Source organism: Colletotrichum spaethianum, assembly GCF_022836535.1.
Source record: "Colletotrichum spaethianum MAFF 239500 DNA, contig28, whole genome shotgun sequence".
Classification (NCBI taxonomy): Eukaryota; Fungi; Ascomycota; class Sordariomycetes; order Glomerellales; family Glomerellaceae; genus Colletotrichum; species Colletotrichum spaethianum.
Window position 1 is genome coordinate 246,464 of NW_026054798.1, and position 17,887 is coordinate 264,350.

Consider the following 17,887-nt stretch of genomic DNA (forward strand, 5'->3'; position numbering starts at 1 on the left):
AGAATACGCCGAATAATGCGATCGCGACGCGCAGGCTAGGAGTGGGCAGGAGCTGTCCGGTCGTAAATATTTCTGCCAGCAAAGACCGCCCGTTGAACGTTCCCTGGGTGGATGCGCCAAAGAGGCAAAATTTCAATTCTTATCTTATCAGCCAGTGGGGCACGTGCTGCGCGCCCAGGCCGACCGACCTCCGGGCGGGCCATCCCGGCCTCTAGTGGGGCGAATGCCGCGTCTTCTCCGGATTTACACTTTCGGAGGCACGGGCAAGAACATCTTGGATCCATGTACTTGACAATGCGTTGGGCCGAGTTCGCTTCGGACCACGATACTGACATCCCCAATGCTATCCAAATGTTAAATGTTTCTCTTTGAAGTGAGCTACATGAATTCTGTTCTCTATCGTGAGAGCACGAGGATAAAGGCCCGCGGTGATCCTTGCTTGGCCTAGCATGAGAATGCCTTTTGATGTGGAAAAGCACGAGTCGAGACTAAACGTGACTGCTACAGACTCCAGAACCATATAACTGCGTGCGTATCCCTGGTATCACCGCCGTCCACGACAGCGGTCGTGGATGCATTGTCGGTCAAAACTCTAACCCCTATCAACTCGTTTCTCCGGCATCCAACGTCGCACAACGGCCGTCTTGAATTACCGCAAAAACAGGTCGCCAACGCCGTTCCTCAATGTTCTCGTCCGGTCGACATGGTCGAGGCCGAGATAGTCATCATCGTTCGTCGCCACGTTCCACAGCTCGTCGTCTGAACAAACATTAGCAATGCAGGGCATCGGTGGCTTCAGGAAGCCTTACCATCGTTCAGGTACTGTGGCTTTGAGAAGTGGGATCTCTTGACCACGGCAAACTTGATCTTCTCGAAGCTTTTGCCCTTCAAGCCCGTCCGCTTCTCCAAACGCTTCTTGGTGTCTGCGAATTTTTCGCCCTGCCCACTGTTAGTATCTCGCGTCGTACTGCTCAACATTCCCTGTACGTACCTCGATGAGCATAAATTTGAAAGGAACGCCGTGAACCCTGCTTGGCTCGTTCTGGAAATGGAACACCTGAATGAAGTTGTTTGCCTCCTCCTCATTAAGCTCTTCCTCGGGAACCCGCTCTGCGAAGACGTTGGTGTAATCGTTCATGCTGATGACGGGGTATTCGCGTGGGAGTTCGCGGTAGAACTTGTGACTGCTGGTCTCGTACACGCGAATCCGTCCGCCCTCGGCCTCGTCAGGAATGCCAGCCTTCTTGACCAAGACCTGGATGAGGTCCTCAATGTTGCCATTCTTGGCAACGAGAAGGTCGAAATGTTCCTGTACGTGGTCAGTATAGCCCAGTGTCTGACGTCCGCATTGCCTCGTACCTCTTTCGTGATGCCTTCACTAAGCCAAGTGATCTTAACAGTCTTCTTAGTATCCAGCTCGGCCAAACTCATGTCCAAAACCTCAAAGTAGAACGCGTCCGTCCGTTGACTTGAGCTAAGCTGGTTGTATCCAGAGGGGTTCAGAATGAGCTGCAAACTTTGGTTGACTCCGCGCTTCACTGTTGTCTTTGGGTTTCCGGTGGCCGAGTTGACGGTCCAGAAGCGGATGTGGGTAGGGTCGACGCCGAGCCTGTCACCAACGCGCTCTGCAAGCACGTCGTAGCTGATCTTGGAATTGAGAACGAGCTCGAAGGGAGGGAATTTTTCAGGGTTGCAGCGAGTCGGATGCGCGTGGAATTTGACGGTCTTCTTGTTGTGAAGGAAGTCATAGTACTCTCTCGCGTCGTCGAAACGGTCGACCTTCTTTGCTGGCTCGTCTGCCGCTTGCTTGTCGCCCAGTCCCAGACGCTTCTCGAGGATGTTCCTGTCGCCCTTGCGCTCCGTCGTCTTCTGGAAGCAGATAATGTCACCGTCCTGCAATTCTGCGGCCTTGAGAGACTGCTTAGCCTTCAAGGCCTCGATCATGGTCGGCTTGATCTCCTACGCAAGAGTTAGCAACGTCTAGAGATGGCAGATTCATTTCATCAACGCACCTCCCAGAGAGAAATCTTTTCGTCCGACGGCAGCTTGTCGCCCCAGCCCATCTTCTTCATGATGATGGGGACCAGCTCCTCGACCTTCTTTTCTTTGCTGATGTAGACGTGGCCAATACCATGGAGAGACTGCGCCTCGACGTCAAAGTGCTTAAGGAAGATCAAGATGAGATCGTTTTTAACAACCACTCCGTTCAACTGTCCTTGGTAGGTAGGCCAGACCGCCTCGCCCTCGGGCGTGGTTTCCTCAGCAACCTCCGCCCATACCCTCAAGAATTGGTCTCGGTGTGCGGCCGCTCGCTGGAAACACTCCTCGACTGTTGGGCGCAGGTCCATAATCGGCTGGTCGGGACGGATAGTCTTGTTCTGACGGTTAACCATAATCCAGAGACGGACCTTGCGAGGGTCCAGGTCAAGAGATTCCGCAATGTTAGCCACCAGCTCCTCCATTGTCGAAGAACGAAGTACTCGGTACGACTTGGGTGCTCCCTCATCCTCAGCATGATCCGCATCGAATGAAGTCAGGTCGGTGCCGCCGTGGGCCTTGAAGGTTTGCTCCGTGATAACCTTCACATAGATGTAGAGGTGCTGCTCCTCCTTCTCCTTGCGTTTGGCCTCCCTGAGAGCGGTCTCCTCCTCAAATCTTGATCGCAGATGAAGGGGAATGTCCTCCTTGGTGACGGGGCACAGGATGTCGTCCAAACGCGATTGGCGAATGTAAACCAACATGTAGGCGCTATTCTGGCGCACGACCGGTGCCTTCTTCTGCAGAGGCGCTCGGAGAGGGTTGGCAGGATGCGTTCTGTATTCTCCACCAAAGTTTTCCTCGAGCACTTCGCGCATCGTGGCCTTGGTGACCTTGTCGTCATCGTACTTGTAGAACCATCCATCTTTCTCGGGTTTCAAGAACGCGTAGTAGTGGCCGGCGTTGAGGTCACCGCTGTGGACGAGCACGCCGTGAAGCTGATACGTCCATGGCTCCGATTTGTCAGCATCCTCTGAAAGGTACGGCGACGCATCAAAAATCTCGGGGAACTCGTATCGGTCGTTGATCTTCATCATCGTATCTCGTTGGATGTCGTATTCGAATCGCTTCAGTTGCAAGTGCAGAACGTTTGGGAAGCTCTGAAAGATGACACCCTTGTTGGCGTCCTGCAGCTTGAACTCGTCGCCAGCGTAGTACTGGTTCTCGCCATCCATCTTCTCGACCTGAACGTAGTCCTTGAAGCTGTCAAGGAGGTTCTTGTTGCCGCTGACGTTGAGCTGAATGTCCCAGAAGTCCTCGACACGGCTGGACTCGTAGTCGACGTTGACGCAAGAAATGTATGTTTTGATCTTACCACTGAACATCTGGGGGAGGACGTGTTCAGCCGGGGTACCCTTCATCTTCTCTTCCATGCGCTCCATGAGCTTCCGTGACAACTCCTGGACGTCCTGCTGTTCAAAGATGTGCCTCGTCTCCCAGCCGAATGACTTGGTCAGCTCGTTGGTTCCGACAGCCTGTTCCGAGGTCTGCAATTGGTAAAAGAGGCGTTGCAGGGTGTATGCGCTGTTGCCCATGCTTTCTTCGCTCTCGGTGGGAATTTCGTAGATGGCCTATAGCACGTCAGCACTTGGTCTCATCGCATGGGGGACATTTCGACCGTACTTTGCGGAAAGCGTTGGTAAAGTACAAGGATTGAAGCAAAGAGTTGAGGTAACAGGTGGCGCCTTGGTTGCGCAGGCCGACGTAGCCTGTCTCCTTTTTGGAATCATAGTTGTTGAAGTTGTGCCATAGGACGCCCGTCTCATCCTTGACGATACGGAGGTAGGCCGTGATGTTGGCGGTCTCGTTCTCGCACAGAGGTCGGCTTCCACCCTCCCAGGGCACGTTGAACATCTTCCGAAGCTCGAGGAATCGGGTGAAACCCCAATCTGACTCCTCCTTTGTGAATCGATGATGTGCGGTGTGGTGAGTGTATAGACTCGGGTCGTTCGGGTTCCATAGGACGAGGGCGAACTGCACGCAGCAGCTCCAGTTCTCGGGAATGTTCGCCGGCTCGAATCCATGCTCGAGATAGATGGAGCACTGGTCAACGTTATTGCCATGCGGAAAGAGGAGAATGCGCCTGGCGGTGAATGTCAGCGAAGTCATCGATGAGGCCTGCAAGGGGCCATGAGCAGAGGAAGCGTACCATGGGAAGCCACCGGCTTGAAAGACAGGGCCGTGCTCCTTCTTCGACATTGACCTCCATGCTTCGACCGTCCATGTGTTGACTACGTCTTCGACGATTTCTGGCTCTTCGTGGAGGGGCGGGAAGATGATTTCCTTCATAGCATCGACTGTCCCGAGTTAGCCGGGTGGGAACCTGCGGAAGGGACTAGCAATCTTACAGTCGTTTGCCATGGGCAAATCTTGCAGCTGTTCGGCCTCATTGTCGAGGTTGTCGGGGTTGATGATGGCAATGGGCTCCTTTTCCGAGTCGGCCACGCCGACGTATTCGTCGGTGTCAACCACCATCTCGTTCGGCGAATGGATATCGTTGTTGTAGCTCTGCGGTGGTGGAAACCAGGATTAGCTGAGGTCACGCTTTGGTGGTGTGGACGGTACTGGAAGGGCAGCCGCGGAAGGAATGCGTCGAGCGGTAGAGATGGGTTGAGATTAGCAGAGAGCTTGGCTCGGCCGAATGGCGGGGTATGGAAAAGTAGGGTGAAGCCGTAGCGGGAGCGAATGGAGAAGAGGAGTAAACCAGAGGAGAGGCTGCGGTGATGAAGCTCAAAGAGGGCGAGAGCAGGGAAGAAAGACAGGTAAGAGGGGCAGAGTGGCAGTTGCTGTCTCTGATTCTGGTTCGTGGCTTACCATGGTTTACCTGCAGTGGCGTGAAAGAAATGGGAGAGCGAGAGCCGATGCCGTTGCCAGTCAGGGAACCACAGCAAAAATGGCGATTTGCGCCAATGCTGCCTCGATGACGATGTGGGAGCCGCAGCGGCAGGAGGGCGGCAGGCGATGGGAGGGCAAGCGGCAGGCTGCGTCTGGGACCCAAAAACAGCGGGTGCAACGAGCAATGGTACCTTCTTCAGGATAAGGTCGATCGAGCAAAATGTTGCAGGTAGGTGGTGAGGAAGAGAACTTGCATGAACAAAAAGACAAGACCAGGGAAGGTGGAGGCGGCGGGTTGGTCCAAGCAGGTGCACCGTGGAAACAGGTGCAAGGTCGGTCGGTAAAGGTAAGGTGAGGTAAGGCAAGGCGGGACAAAGCCGGGCGGGCACGAGGCAAGCAGTCAGTCAGTCAATCAGTCAACCAACAGAACAAGTCAACAGTCAGCCAGTCTCCAGTGAATGAGCAAGTGCCTTGCTGTGCTGTAAGGTGTGATGCACCAGACCAAGCAAAGCCAGTTAGTCAGTCGTGGGGAGAAAGGTTGGAGACGGGCCAGGTTGATGGCGAGGCGCAGTACAGACTACGTAGAGCACCAGCAGCAGTGGCGGCGACAGGCCAGTAGGGAGGGACAGCCTGCCGAAAAGCGACACCGCTGGAGATGGAGGGAGTGCGGGAGAGGCACTACAATGGAGACCGGGACGGGTTTGGCTAGGTATTGTTTGTTAGGTTGTGCGGCGGCTAAACACCAGGAGTCTTAACACAATGAGGAATCTGTTTCGAAGGCTGTTCCCCCTCGCTCTCTCTCCCACGGCCCAAGGACCTTTTATGCCGGCTAGCTGCACCAGAGCGCGAGTGCTGGGGGCAAAGGTGGGCTTGCGCGTAAGGCACTGGAGGGCCAAGCTGCACCTACTCCTTCCCCCTCTCATTGGAGAGAACAACATCCCACCCCTCCAATGACGTTGCTGTGACCGTCCACAGAGCTGATTCACTGCGTGGTCCTTTCACCTGTCATCTCAGTATTGATCCTCAGGCCCAATGTCGGCAATGCAGTGCAACATTCACTTTGGCAGCTGACAAGTCTTCCTGTTGCCTTGGCTGCCAGCCGCCATCGCTGTCAATGCAGTTAAGCGCAACCCAACCGCGACAGGACTAAACTCCACGAAGCTTAACAGCCAGGAGGCAATAAGTAGGTACTCTTAAGAATATCATCTATCGCACCGTCTGAAACCTAGGTCCATACATCCGCCATGGGGACCAAACACGACTCCCCCCGAACCGACGGAAACTGCTCCTGCTTGTCAAATATCTAGGTATGAGCTGGTGGTTTCACTACGCCTGTTATCACCTCTTGCATATATCCCACGCCTTGCTTTTCGGGATCTTGCTACACAATAGGGAACCAAGCACGTGTGCTGACACAAGAGACTCAGTATCCAATAGGGTCTGTGGTGCTTCAAGGTGCTTCAACCCGGCTGTCTGAGGCATTGAATTCAGCCGAAGTGAGCTCTGCCAGCTATTGCGCCATGCGCCTTAGTCATGAGATAGTAGCTCGATTCGTCCCAGGTGTACGCACCTCCTCAGCCTGGTTCTGAAGGTGACCCAAGATAACTGTGGCAACGTGCCCAACACCGTGTGGACTATATGCAACACATATGACAAGTAAGGACGACCGACTCGACTATGTAAAGTTCAAGTATGAGGAAACCATGTATCCCACTCGGTCCGGAGAACATCTCGCAGCTAAGCTAGTTTATAGTCTTTCTGGATATGGCCATGTCCCACGGCGCAGCATTCCCTCCGTGGTCGAAAATCGGTGACATTCAAATCCCCCCCACTCGCTCCAATCAGCAACGCAGGCGAACACCGACGCAGGGCCGTCCCCTAGTCCTCTCATCCGTGCAATCTGCAGCCACTGCCGCTCTCATCCAGCCTTCTCCGTAAGCCCATGACGCGATACGGAGGGACGGCACTTCCATGAGGCAGCTCAAGAAGCTACGGGGTCTACAAACCCATGCAAACAGCATGGCAAAACGCTGTGCGCTGTCGCGCCTTTGCAACAGCGCAAGGGTTGACCTTGTCGGCAAAAAAGAAAAATCTGCCCATGGACAGACTATTCAACGCCCAGAACATGCGTTTGAGATCTACCTAGGTATGTGGGCTTCTTAGGCAAGATCGTACCTAGATTGTATGGACCTTCAGACGGCCCGGCCATTCCCCCCAACAGTATCCAGCTTGAATGACTCCATGTGAGTTGCGCTATCCAAGGCCAACTTAGGTAAACCCAAACTTGGCTTTGGTAATCTTGAATTGGTAGTGTCGGGAAAAGTTGTCGTCTTGCGTCCCAATGTCTCCTTGAATCTCCTTGGCCTTCGAGTCCAGTCGCCAGCACACGGGAGCGCAAGCAAGAAACGCCATCGCGAAGCTGCAGAACCCCCAAGCGCATGCAATTCGCCCGAGCTTCCCACGGCTCTTCTATTCCTGACCGAGTCTGTCAACCTCCCTCGACCAAGAAATTCCGGTCCATAACCTGGTACAGTAGACGGGGGAGGGCGGGCACCCTTCAACCCGAGCTCCAGCGCACCGCGCTGACGTGTGGGGGCTCCGTTCCGCCGACGGGGTCCAATCACACCACGTCGTTTCGGCCGCTGGAGAAGGACTGGACGCTGGAGTCGTGCCAGGGTTGCCCGTTGCGGCAGTCCGCAGCATGGTGCGCCGATTCCGCAGTGTGGGGTAGTCCCAGACCCTGTCAAGGTAGCAACCGCCCGACCATTCTTGATGCGAGAGTCATCCAATCTGTCGACCGGTCACGCCCTCTCGAGAGAGCTTCAACAGCTGCCCAACCCGACACGAGACGATCCCTCCCCCAAAATTCGCTCATATCACCCCCCCCCCCCCCCCTCGCCCGCCTTCTCGACTACAGCTCCTCCTCCGAATTCGATTTTGCGCAAACCCCTCGTCCTCTCGACTCTACACAGTTTCGCACCTCTCCTCGCATGGAATCGACGGCATGGTTTCCATTGCATTGCGGCATGCCGGCAGACGATGCGGATTGATATCAGCCTCGAGGAGGTTACAGCTGCCCGCGCAGGTCGGCAAGCTGCGTGAACGCGGCGTCTCCCCATCGCCATGGCGCTCCATGAGCAGTTCCACCTGGAGACCGGTGTCGGTCCTGGACGAGTGCGCCTCCCGCCCTTTCGAGACTACCGTGCCTTTCTGTCACATGCTAAACAGAGCCTCGTTTCCGCTAGATGGGTCGTGAGAGAAGCCCGCCCGATCAGCTTGCGACAGCTCATGGTTTTCGGCCGATCCCTTACGGAATCACGACTTTTGAGCTCTGCAAATTACGTTCGAACTGAGCTGCCGACTCGGTAAGGGTTCCCCCTCACTGCGTCATACCCCTTCGCAGCGGCGGCCAGGAACTGACCTTTCGACCCCGTCGCAACAGAATAGCACATCGCATCCGAGATATGCAACAACTACCCTACGTTGTAGTGACGAATCCCCACATAAAAGAAGTCTACGAGCTGTACAATAATGCGTTCGATACGTTTCGCAAGATCAAGGAGATCAAGAACCTGGAAGACAACGAGAAGTTCTGCCAGATAATCAGCGGCATGCTCAAGGCGCACCTGACCGTCATCCCCAAGCTGTCGATGGGCATTCTGGAGAGCAGAGGCCGCATGGACCCCAAAGACCTTGACAAGTTCATGAATACCATCCTGAGATCGGTGAGTCCTCGTCCCGCTGTACCGCCCGATGCCACCCGTCTCTGTAAACCTAACGCAGGCCCCCTCCCCAGAGAATATCCCGTAGAGTCATCGCTGAACAGCACCTCGCCCTGACGGAAACGTACCACTCGCCATGGTTCTCGCCCGGCGCAAAGCTCTCCGAGTCCGAGTTCATAGGCGAGGTCTTTATCAAGTGCATCGCCAAAGACGTCATCGAGCGCTGCACCCGCGCCGTCCAGAGCCTCGCCCGCTCGACGTACGGCCAAGACGTGGAGGTCCCCGAGATCAAGGTCGAGGGCCACCTCGAGGCGAGCTTTCCCTATATCCTCAGCCACCTCGAGTACATCATCGGCGAGCTGCTCCGCAACTCTGTCCAGGCAGTCATAGAGCGGCGGCAGCAGGGTAAGAACAAGGACTCCAAGGTCCCGCCCATCGAGGTGACCATCTGCGAGGCGCAGCAGCACGTCATCATCCGCATCTCCGACCAGGGCGGTGGCATCCCAAGGGAGGAGCTGCCGTATCTCTGGTCCTTTAGCAAAGGGCCGCAGAGCCAGCGCCGGTTGGAGAACTTGGGCCGGGTGCCTAAGCTGGCCGCCACCATGCAAGAGCTCCACGTCTCGGACGAGCTGGGGCGCGCCGACATGAAGACCCCGAGCCACGGGAACTCTCTGTCGTCGATGACGACCCGGCCGCCCAATCTGCGGCTGGGCATGGGGCTTCCCCTGAGCAGAGTCTATGCCGAGTACTGGGCGGGCAGCCTCGAGCTCCATAGTCTTGAGGGCTACGGCGTAGATGCATTCCTTCAGATTTCAAAGCTAGGCAACAAGAACGAGCAACTGACTACCAGGGCCACCATGGATGCCGTGTAGTGTAGAATACAAACCATGTTAGGAAAGAGGCGGCGTAAATGTTAAGATACCAATTGGGCGACTTCGGGACATCATGGGACAGGCAAACACACACATGCAAGGGGGGGAGAGAGAGAGAGAGATCTAGCACTTGGTTATGAACACGCATGAAACATTTAGGATTATAGACGCCTTTCTCATTAATTTTGGTATCATGAAAAGGTGAGCTGGATTACATCGTGACTAAGAAACGGGGGGTAAACTAAACGGGAAAAAAGGGGGGTGACAGGTCTTGGAAAGAAGAAGGCTCCCAAACGCAGCGTCCATCTCATACCGTGCTCGGGGCACGCATAATTTTCTTTGTTTTTTTCCGAACGGCGGTGAAGACCCTTGCTCATGTCGACGGGTCAACCAATGAGCCAGGGCCACTGCAGTTGGCTAGAAACTAGCATATCCATGGTGACGAATCAAGAAGATAGGGATATTGCAGTGGGTTGGTGCTTTCGATCCCCGAATGGTAAGTGAAGAAGTAAGGCAAGTGTCGAGAATCCAGCAAGCACCAACTGCTCAGGAATAAACCGCTCAAAAATCGAGGGAAAACCCTCACACTCGGACAACCTCAGCGGCGGCCGTGGCTGCGGACGGCGCTTCCTTGCATCTGCTCCAGCTCGGTCTCCAGCTGCTTGATCTGGGTGTGGGTCTGCTCGAGGTCCTTGTTGAGGCGGTCGCGCTCGGCAATGAGCTTCTGCTCCCACTGGCGGAAGCGCTGCTCCTCGATCTTGACCTGCTCGGTGAAACGCTTGCGCAGCGCCTCCTCCTCCTCCTTGAACTTGGGGTTGTCGAGCTTCCTGGGGCGAGCCTCGCCAAACTTGCGGGTCTCCATTTGCTGGGCGCGGTAGGCCTCGTAGTGCAGCTCCTCGGTGGTGTGGATGAGGTCGAGCATGTGGGTGCGGATGAGGATGGAACGCAGCTTCTTGAAGTCGCAGTGGTCCTCGTTCTCGACCTCGGCAACACCCCAAGAGTACTGGCGACCCTTGACGATGCGGCCGTCGCCGGTCTTAACGTCCTTCTCGGAACCAATGACGGCAAAGGGCATCGCGGCCATCAAGCTGCGAGCGTGCTGGGCAGCAGGCTCGTCGTCCTCCTCAACAGGAGGCTGGTAGATCTTGATGCTCTGGGCCTCGATGACAGCGCGGATCTATAGTATAATAGGTAAGCAACTGTTCATTCACACGGCTTGGGCAGTATCAACTTACGCGAGCCTTGAACCTGGCCAGGTCCGCAGGGCTAAGGGTATCAGCCTTGGCGATGACGGGAATCAAGTTCACTCTCGAGCAGAGTCTCTTCATGACCTCGATGTCGAGAGGCTTCAGGGTGTGACCGGTGGGGCGGATGAAGTACAAGCAGGTGTGGACACGCAGGTCGATCTTGTCCTGGCGACGAGGCTGCTGCTCCTGAAGCATGTAGGACTCATGCTGGTCGTCAAGGAACTCGATGATGGGCATCCACGAATCGCGGTTGTTGACATAATCGCCGAAACCGGGGGTGTCGATGACGGTCAGGCGGACTGTAAGCCGTGTTAATCGTATGATCCACATGTTGGCAGTTTGAACAACACAGCAGCGTACCCTTGAAGAACTTCTCCTCCAACTCAGCCTTGGTGATCTCGATCTCGACGGTCTTGTCGACCTGCTTCTGGTGACGGCGCTTGTGGTCGGCATAGTTCTTAATGGTCGTCGAGAAGAGGGTGTTGATGAAGGTGGTCTTTCCCAGGCCGGACTCGCCCGCAACCTGGTTATTGTGTCAGCCACTTATGCCCGTAGAATTCATGTGCTTTGTCGCACAAGAGCCGACGTACCATGATAGTAAAGGCAGCACCTCGCTTGGCAACGATCTTGTGTCGCTGGTTAGGGAGGTTGGCGATACCAATCGGTGAGGCGCTCTCGGCGGCGGAAGGAGCCATTTTGGGCGGTATTGACGATGGAACAACTCAAAATACGTTCGTGATACCTGGGAAAGGATCGTGGGCCGCGAGTTTCGCAATTGAACACGCGACGGTTTTCGTGATGTGGTTGCGGTGTGGGCGTGTTGACTGTTGAGTTGGGGAGGTTTCGAGCTTGTGCTTCAGGGGAATCAAAAGGTGCCACCTCCAAATTTCCCTGCCGGCCTTCTGGGGTTGGGAAGTGCGCATTCATTGGGCAGGTCGCAGGGGACTAATTAGGACCCCCTTTTTCTGCCAATCAGTCCCCTTTTCCCCTTGGCACTTTCACCAACTGCAGGCCTAGCCCAAAGCGGATTAACGCGGGAAAATCGTGGGTAGGATGAATGATTCGCCGACCCCACCACAATCGATAAGAATTATTCGAGGTAGGTAGGTACGTTCGGATTTTTTTTTTCGGCAGCGATTCCAAGGTCAGGAAATGGGTGCCAATTGACAATGAAGACTGATTTCAAGGTACGTTTTGCGAATTTTCCGGCAAGCGCATGCGGTTCCTGACTCTGTGTGCAATTTCTAGTTCTCCAATTTGCTCGGCACAGTATACTGCCAGGGCAACCTGCTCTTCAGCCCCGATGGCACCCATCTGTTCTCGCCCGTGGGGAACAGGGTCACTGTCTTCGACCTCGTGAAGTATGTTCTTCTGTCTCGCGCGCCGACCGCGGCTGGGGTTTCTGTTTTCTAATATGCCATTCCAGCAACAAATCACACACGCTGCCATTTGCGCACCGAAAGAACATCTCCCGAATCGGCCTTACTCCTCGAGGAAACCTGCTGCTGTCCATTGACGAAGACGGCCAAGCCATTCTGACCAACGTCCTCCGCCGAATCGCCATTTACCGATTTTCCTTCCGTTCCTCCGTCACCGCTCTTTCCTTTTCGCCCTCCGGACGTCACTTTGCAGTCGGATTGGGTCGTAAGATTGAGGTCTGGCATGTCCCGTCCACTCCGGATGCGAATGCCGAGGGCGAGCTCGAGTTTGCGCCGTTCGTCAAATACCACACCCACACTCAGCACTTCGACGACGTACGCAGCATCGAGTGGTCTAGCGACTCCCGATTCTTCCTCAGTACCTCCAAGGACTTGACCGCAAGGATATGGAGCTTGAACCAGGAGGAGGGGTTCGTGCCAACTGTACTCTCTGGTCACAAGCAGGCTGTGGTCGGCGCGTGGTTTTCCGAGGACCAAGAGACCATCTACACCGTGAGCAAGGATGGTGCCGTGTTCGACTGGAAATACGTCGGAAAGCCGGTTCGGGACGAGGACGAGATGGTCGATGTCGATGAGGATGACATGCGCTGGAGGATCGTCAACCGACACTACTTCATGCAGAACAGCGCGCATGTCCGATGCGCAACCTTCCACCCCGAGTCCAATCTTCTTGTTGCTGGTTTCTCCAACGGTACCTTTGGCCTTTACGAAATGCCTGATTTCAACATGATCCACACGTTGAACATTTCACAAAATGAAATTGACTTCGTGACGATCAACAAGAGCGGAGAGTGGCTGGCATTCGGTGCATCGAAGCTCGGACAGTTGCTGGTGTGGGAATGGCAATCCGAGTCATACATCCTCAAGCAGCAGGGCCATTTCGATTCGATGAACAACCTGGTCTATTCTCCTGACGGACAGCGCATCGTCACGATCGCAGACGACGGCAAGATCAAGGTGTGGGATACCGAATCAGGGTTCTGCATCGTTACCTTCACCGAGCACACCAGCGGCGTGACGGCCTGCGAGTTTTCCAAAAAGGGCAACGTTCTCTTCACATCTAGTTTGGACGGTTCAGTAAGAGCGTGGGATCTCATCAGATACAGAAACTTCCGGACGTTTACGGCACCAACAAGACTATCATGGTCGTGTATGGCTGTTGACCCCAGTGGCGAGGTTGTTGCCGCTGGATCTCTGGACTCTTTCGACATTCATATCTGGTCTGTACAAACAGGACAGCTTTTGGATCAGCTCACTGGCCATGAGGGCCCGGTTTCAGCCTTGGCCTTCACACCAAATGGAGACTCCCTTATCAGTGGAAGTTGGGATCGCACCGCCAGAATCTGGTCTATTTTCAACAGGACACAGACTAGCGAGCCTCTGCAGCTACAGGCCGATATCCTCGACATCGCCGTACGACCCGACTCGTTGCAACTAGCTATCTCGACGCTGGACGGCCAGCTGTCGTTCTGGTCGATCATGGATGCCGAGCAGGTGTCAGGACTGGACGGCCGCCGCGATGTGTCTGGCGGACGTAAGATTACCGACCGCAGGACAGCAGCCAACGTGGCGGGAACGAAGAGCTTCAACACCATCCGGTACAGCACAGACGGAAGCTGCTTACTCGCCGGTGGCAACAGCAAGTACATCTGCTTGTACTCAGTGCACACCATGGTTCTCCTGAAGAAGTACACAGTCAGCGTCAACCTTTCTCTGTCCGGAACGCAGGAATTTCTCAACAGCAAACTCCTTACCGAGGCCGGTCCCGATGGCCTGATCGACGACCAGGGCGAGGCCTCGGATCCTGAGGACAGGAGAGACCTCTCTCTGCCGGGCTCCAAGCGCGGCGATCCCTCAGCGAGAAAGAAGCTGCCGGAAGTTCGCGTCTCGGGTGTAGCCTTCTCTCCCACGGGCACTGCTTTCTGTGCCGCCTCCACGGAGGGCTTGCTCATCTACAGCCTCGACAACCTGCTGCAGTTCGATCCCTTCGATCTTAACATGGAGATCACACCCGCATCTACGCTTGCCGTCCTCGAGAACGAGAAGGACTACCTCAAGGCGCTGGTTATGGCCTTCCGCCTCAACGAGGCCGGCCTCATCAAGCGCGTCTTCCTGTCAATACCGCACACGGACATTGCACTCGTCGTCGAGGATATGCCCATCGTCTACGTGCCCAGGTTACTGCGCTTCGTCGCCGCACAGACGGAGGAGACGCCGCATATCGAATTCTGCCTGCTTTGGGTCAAGGCTCTGGTAGACAAGCACGGCGCCTGGCTCACGCAGCACCGGAACAAGGTGGACGTCGAGCTGAGGATCGTCGCGAGGGCGGTCTCGAGGATGCGTGACGAGATTAGGAGGCTCGCAGATGACAACGTGTACATGGTGGATTACTTGTTGGGCCAGGCCAACGAGAAGGAGACGAGTGGTGTGAAAATGCTTGATCTGGCCGCGTTCGATCATCCCACAAAGACACTGGCCATTAGGGATGCGGACGAGGACCAGAATGACTCTGATGGAGATGGATGGATTGGGCTGGATTAAAAATAGATATTATTACAATGTATACCCCGTTTTGCCATTTTGTTTTGCCGCTTGCTCTCATTGCATGCGGTTCCGTCGTCCCCAGTCTCCTCACAGCCTTGGAACCATCCCGGTCCCACCAGCTAGTCAATCGCGAGCGGGAATATCCTAGGAATATTAGACACAGTTGTGCAGGCGCAGTGAGATTCCGCTTACCTTCCATGCTTCCTCAAGACCGGCGGAGCGGACCCATCTCGTCCCGGAGTGCTCCGTCCCGTCCAAAAGCATGTAGGACAGGTTGAGCCACTCGTCGTCGCCCTTGATCTTGATCCAGGGCTTGTCACCATACCTGGAAGATAGTTCGTGGCAGATACCAAGTGCCCTTACTACCTTGATCGTATGGCCATCGTCAGGGATGGCATGGAATCTCGGGAGGAGGTCTGCGCCCTTGTCAGCATCTGTAAAGAAACGGGCCTCTTCGGGCAGTGGTCTTACCTGACGGCTTCGAAACCAGCTCTTTGCCCTGATCCTTGTCCCTCGGTCTGTATGCCTTGACTTCGTCCAGGCGGAGCTGCGGGCAGCCGCGTGCTGCGTACTGGACGAGGTCCATCCGGATTTTGTGCTCAAGCATACGAACCTTGTTCTCTGTCGAGATCCAGTGCTTGGAGTTGAAACTGAGGAAGATGGGCGCCGAGTTTGTGTGATGGCTATGCGCACGTTAGTTGTCTCGAGCTGTGGCCAAAGGCTCCGGTACTCACATTAAGAAGAAATCCCACTTGGCCTCCTTTCCCGGGTGAAGAGCTGCACCACCGGCGACGAGAAAGGCAATATGGAACATCTCGGCCGTCCTCTCATCCAACTCCTCGGGCAGGACCTTGACCTTGCTCGCAATCCTGAGCATCTCCTCAGGTGCGCGCTTCAAGACACCGTCAAAAACCTTGTTCGCATCCTTCATCTCCACCGCATTGGCCAGCTTCTGGTTGCCACGAATTTCCTCAATGAGCTCCGCGATTTGCGGCATCGGCGTCTTTGCAGTCTCCTTCGCACGTTTTTCCGTCTCGTCAAAGAAGTCCTTGAGCTGGTTCTTGTGCACGGCGGCCTGGGCCAGGCCCTCGGCGACGATGGCGGGCTGCTCCCACTCAACGCCGTACATGAGCTGGATGATGGGGTGCAGGAAGCCGGCGAACATGCGCTGGAACATGTCGTTGGCGCGCTCGTCACCCTTGAAGAGGTGCTCGTTCAGCGTCGCCTCCCAGCCCAGTCTCTCGATCTCGCGCTGGTAGAAAAGTAGGAAGTCAGAGTAGTGCTTCTCCCGGCCCAGGTACTTCTTGGTCTTTTCCCAGTCGTGCAGCTCGTCCGCAATGCTGGCGTGGCTTTCCTTGGCCGGTCTCTGGTAGTTTGCGTTTTCGTTGTATGCCATTTGAATGGCGTCTGGGCCGGCGCCGGTTCCATAGAGGGCTAGGACATGATGAGGGATCTGAACTGTGATTAGCGAGGTGACTTGCTAGTGCATACCGTCATCCTAGACTTACATGGTTGTGGAAGCCATCCTGGTTGAAGAAGACGTGGTGTTTCTGTCGCATCAGTCAGTAAACAATTCACTGCAGCGAGCTCAGTATGAATGAGATCACACCTTTAGGTCCTCTTGCAAAAGCTCAGAGACCTTGTTCGCAGTGGCGTCTTGCTGCTTGAACCTCCACAGTCCTGTGTTTGTCACTGGGACTTGGATCTTGTATGCAGTCGCCATGCTGTTACTTCTTGTTTGGTCGAATGAAAAGGTGCGCTTTCCACTGAAAATGATGTGCTTTGAGAGTCGTCTAGAGGCGGTTGAAGATGATCTCATTTTAGTTGCCGACAAGCACCAGAACGGCATGGTCGAGATGTAGGCCGTCGAAGGACCTTATGTATTGAGAACAGGGGGCGTCCACAGCCAGGACCACCAGCTTACAAATGAGGCACACGCGAAAGGGAGCGAGCGCGAGCGTGCTGTGATGGGAATCGGGCGTCTCCCCATAGGATGCCTAGATGCGGGCAAACAAGTGTGGGTGGGCTCCCGCGGCGCCGCGTGGAGTCCGTGATGCGCGTCGCTAAACTCTACTTTGTCACTTCCCCAGACTTTTGACGTCATCCAGCATTGAAGACCGGCTTACGGCACCACAGTTTGAGTATAACCGGAATTCCAGGACCACGGCATGTAAAGGCACGACATGGTTTCGATACAACAGAGAAATTTAATCCAGCTCTGCATTGTATCAATTGGATAGTTAACGCATAGATATGTCCGAAACCGTCCGGTCAATGGCCGCCGATATCTCCACTTTTCCGCTGTTTCGGTCTCCGCATCGGATCCGGCGAGGAGTAAGTTTGTTGTCCGAGATCTGAACACCCTCGCGCCGAGGAGGCACATTCCTCTACCGAGCGACCCGACGAAGAATACACTTCGTAATTTGTCAAGTTTGCTGCAGAGATGAACTCCGAGCCCAAGCACATATGTATTGTGTACAAGATTAGTAATGTTGTAGGGCTAGTGGAGTCTTTAAATCAGGATGGTGGATGCTTCGGCTTTGGAACTTGAGCGCGAAGAGCGACTGAATCGTGGGGTGATACTCCTATCGTACGTGTATTAGAAAACTGAAATGTGACAAAGAAATACGCAGTCGATTGTAAATCAACCGCTTGTTACCCATAGTGATTAATTATTGAGCCCCATATGAACATAGTGCAGCAAGCGCACCAGCTAGCTGTGGAAAATAGTAATAGAGGGCCCAGTCCTTTACCTTCTAGGGTTGATGAATGATGCACACTATTTACTTGGGGCTTGACTTGGCTGCTATCATTCTTGGTCGACAGACGACGGGGCCATCTCCTAGTGGGTTTTGACGTAGATCCATCCGACAGCTTCCTCTGTCTTGAACTTTATCTATCCCAACTGTAGTAACGTTTTGGTCCACCAGCATCGACGTACAGAGTCTAATGTCAGGAAATGGTAGTTCCAAAGTTCACAGAAAACGCTCAGGCATGGGGTAATGATGGCAGGTAACCCCAACCCGGAGTCAATAACCAAGGAATAAAGAACAGATGGAGCGGGTCCAACCTTGAGCTTAAGCTTAATTATTCCCAGCAAGGGAGCGGCCTGGCTATCAATCATCCTCTCTACCCCCAACATTCATTCAATGTTTTCTCCCATCATTCGTCGAATGCGTCGCAAACTCTAG

The 17,887-nt window shown here is 54.8% G+C and overlaps 5 protein-coding genes across 5 annotated transcripts; 2 read left to right on the forward strand and 3 right to left on the reverse strand.

The window, feature by feature from the left end:
- Positions 1-649: 649 nt before the first annotated feature.
- On the reverse strand, positions 650-4,512 carry ColSpa_09402 (ubiquitin carboxyl-terminal hydrolase 34; the record flags this gene model as incomplete). The annotated part of the gene is made up of 7 exons (XM_049275614.1): positions 650-759; positions 810-939; positions 992-1,309; positions 1,360-1,959; positions 2,013-3,608; positions 3,661-4,334; positions 4,386-4,512. 7 exons carry the CDS (start codon positions 4,510-4,512, stop codon positions 650-652), a joined length of 3,555 nt encoding a protein of 1,184 aa, XP_049131571.1.
- A 3,483-nt stretch (positions 4,513-7,995) lies between these two features.
- On the forward strand, positions 7,996-9,466 carry ColSpa_09403 ([Pyruvate dehydrogenase (acetyl-transferring)] kinase 2, mitochondrial; the record flags this gene model as incomplete). Its single annotated transcript, XM_049275615.1, has 3 exons — positions 7,996-8,237; positions 8,315-8,597; positions 8,669-9,466. 3 exons carry the CDS (start codon positions 7,996-7,998, stop codon positions 9,464-9,466), a joined length of 1,323 nt encoding a protein of 440 aa, XP_049131572.1.
- A 598-nt stretch (positions 9,467-10,064) lies between these two features.
- On the reverse strand, positions 10,065-11,408 carry ColSpa_09404 (septum-promoting GTP-binding protein 1; the record flags this gene model as incomplete). The annotated part of the gene is made up of 4 exons (XM_049275616.1): positions 10,065-10,643; positions 10,702-11,012; positions 11,074-11,236; positions 11,304-11,408. 4 exons carry the CDS (start codon positions 11,406-11,408, stop codon positions 10,065-10,067), a joined length of 1,158 nt encoding a protein of 385 aa, XP_049131573.1.
- Positions 11,409-11,882: 474 nt separating this feature from the next.
- Positions 11,883-14,693, forward strand: ColSpa_09405 (periodic tryptophan protein 2; the record flags this gene model as incomplete). The annotated part of the gene is made up of 3 exons (XM_049275617.1): positions 11,883-11,900; positions 11,962-12,074; positions 12,140-14,693. 3 exons carry the CDS (start codon positions 11,883-11,885, stop codon positions 14,691-14,693), a joined length of 2,685 nt encoding a protein of 894 aa, XP_049131574.1.
- A 126-nt stretch (positions 14,694-14,819) lies between these two features.
- On the reverse strand, positions 14,820-16,419 carry ColSpa_09406 (oxidoreductase ptaJ; the record flags this gene model as incomplete). Its single annotated transcript, XM_049275618.1, has 6 exons — positions 14,820-14,840; positions 14,889-15,130; positions 15,168-15,379; positions 15,431-16,149; positions 16,205-16,246; positions 16,306-16,419. 6 exons carry the CDS (start codon positions 16,417-16,419, stop codon positions 14,820-14,822), a joined length of 1,350 nt encoding a protein of 449 aa, XP_049131575.1.
- Positions 16,420-17,887: the final 1,468 nt, after the last annotated feature.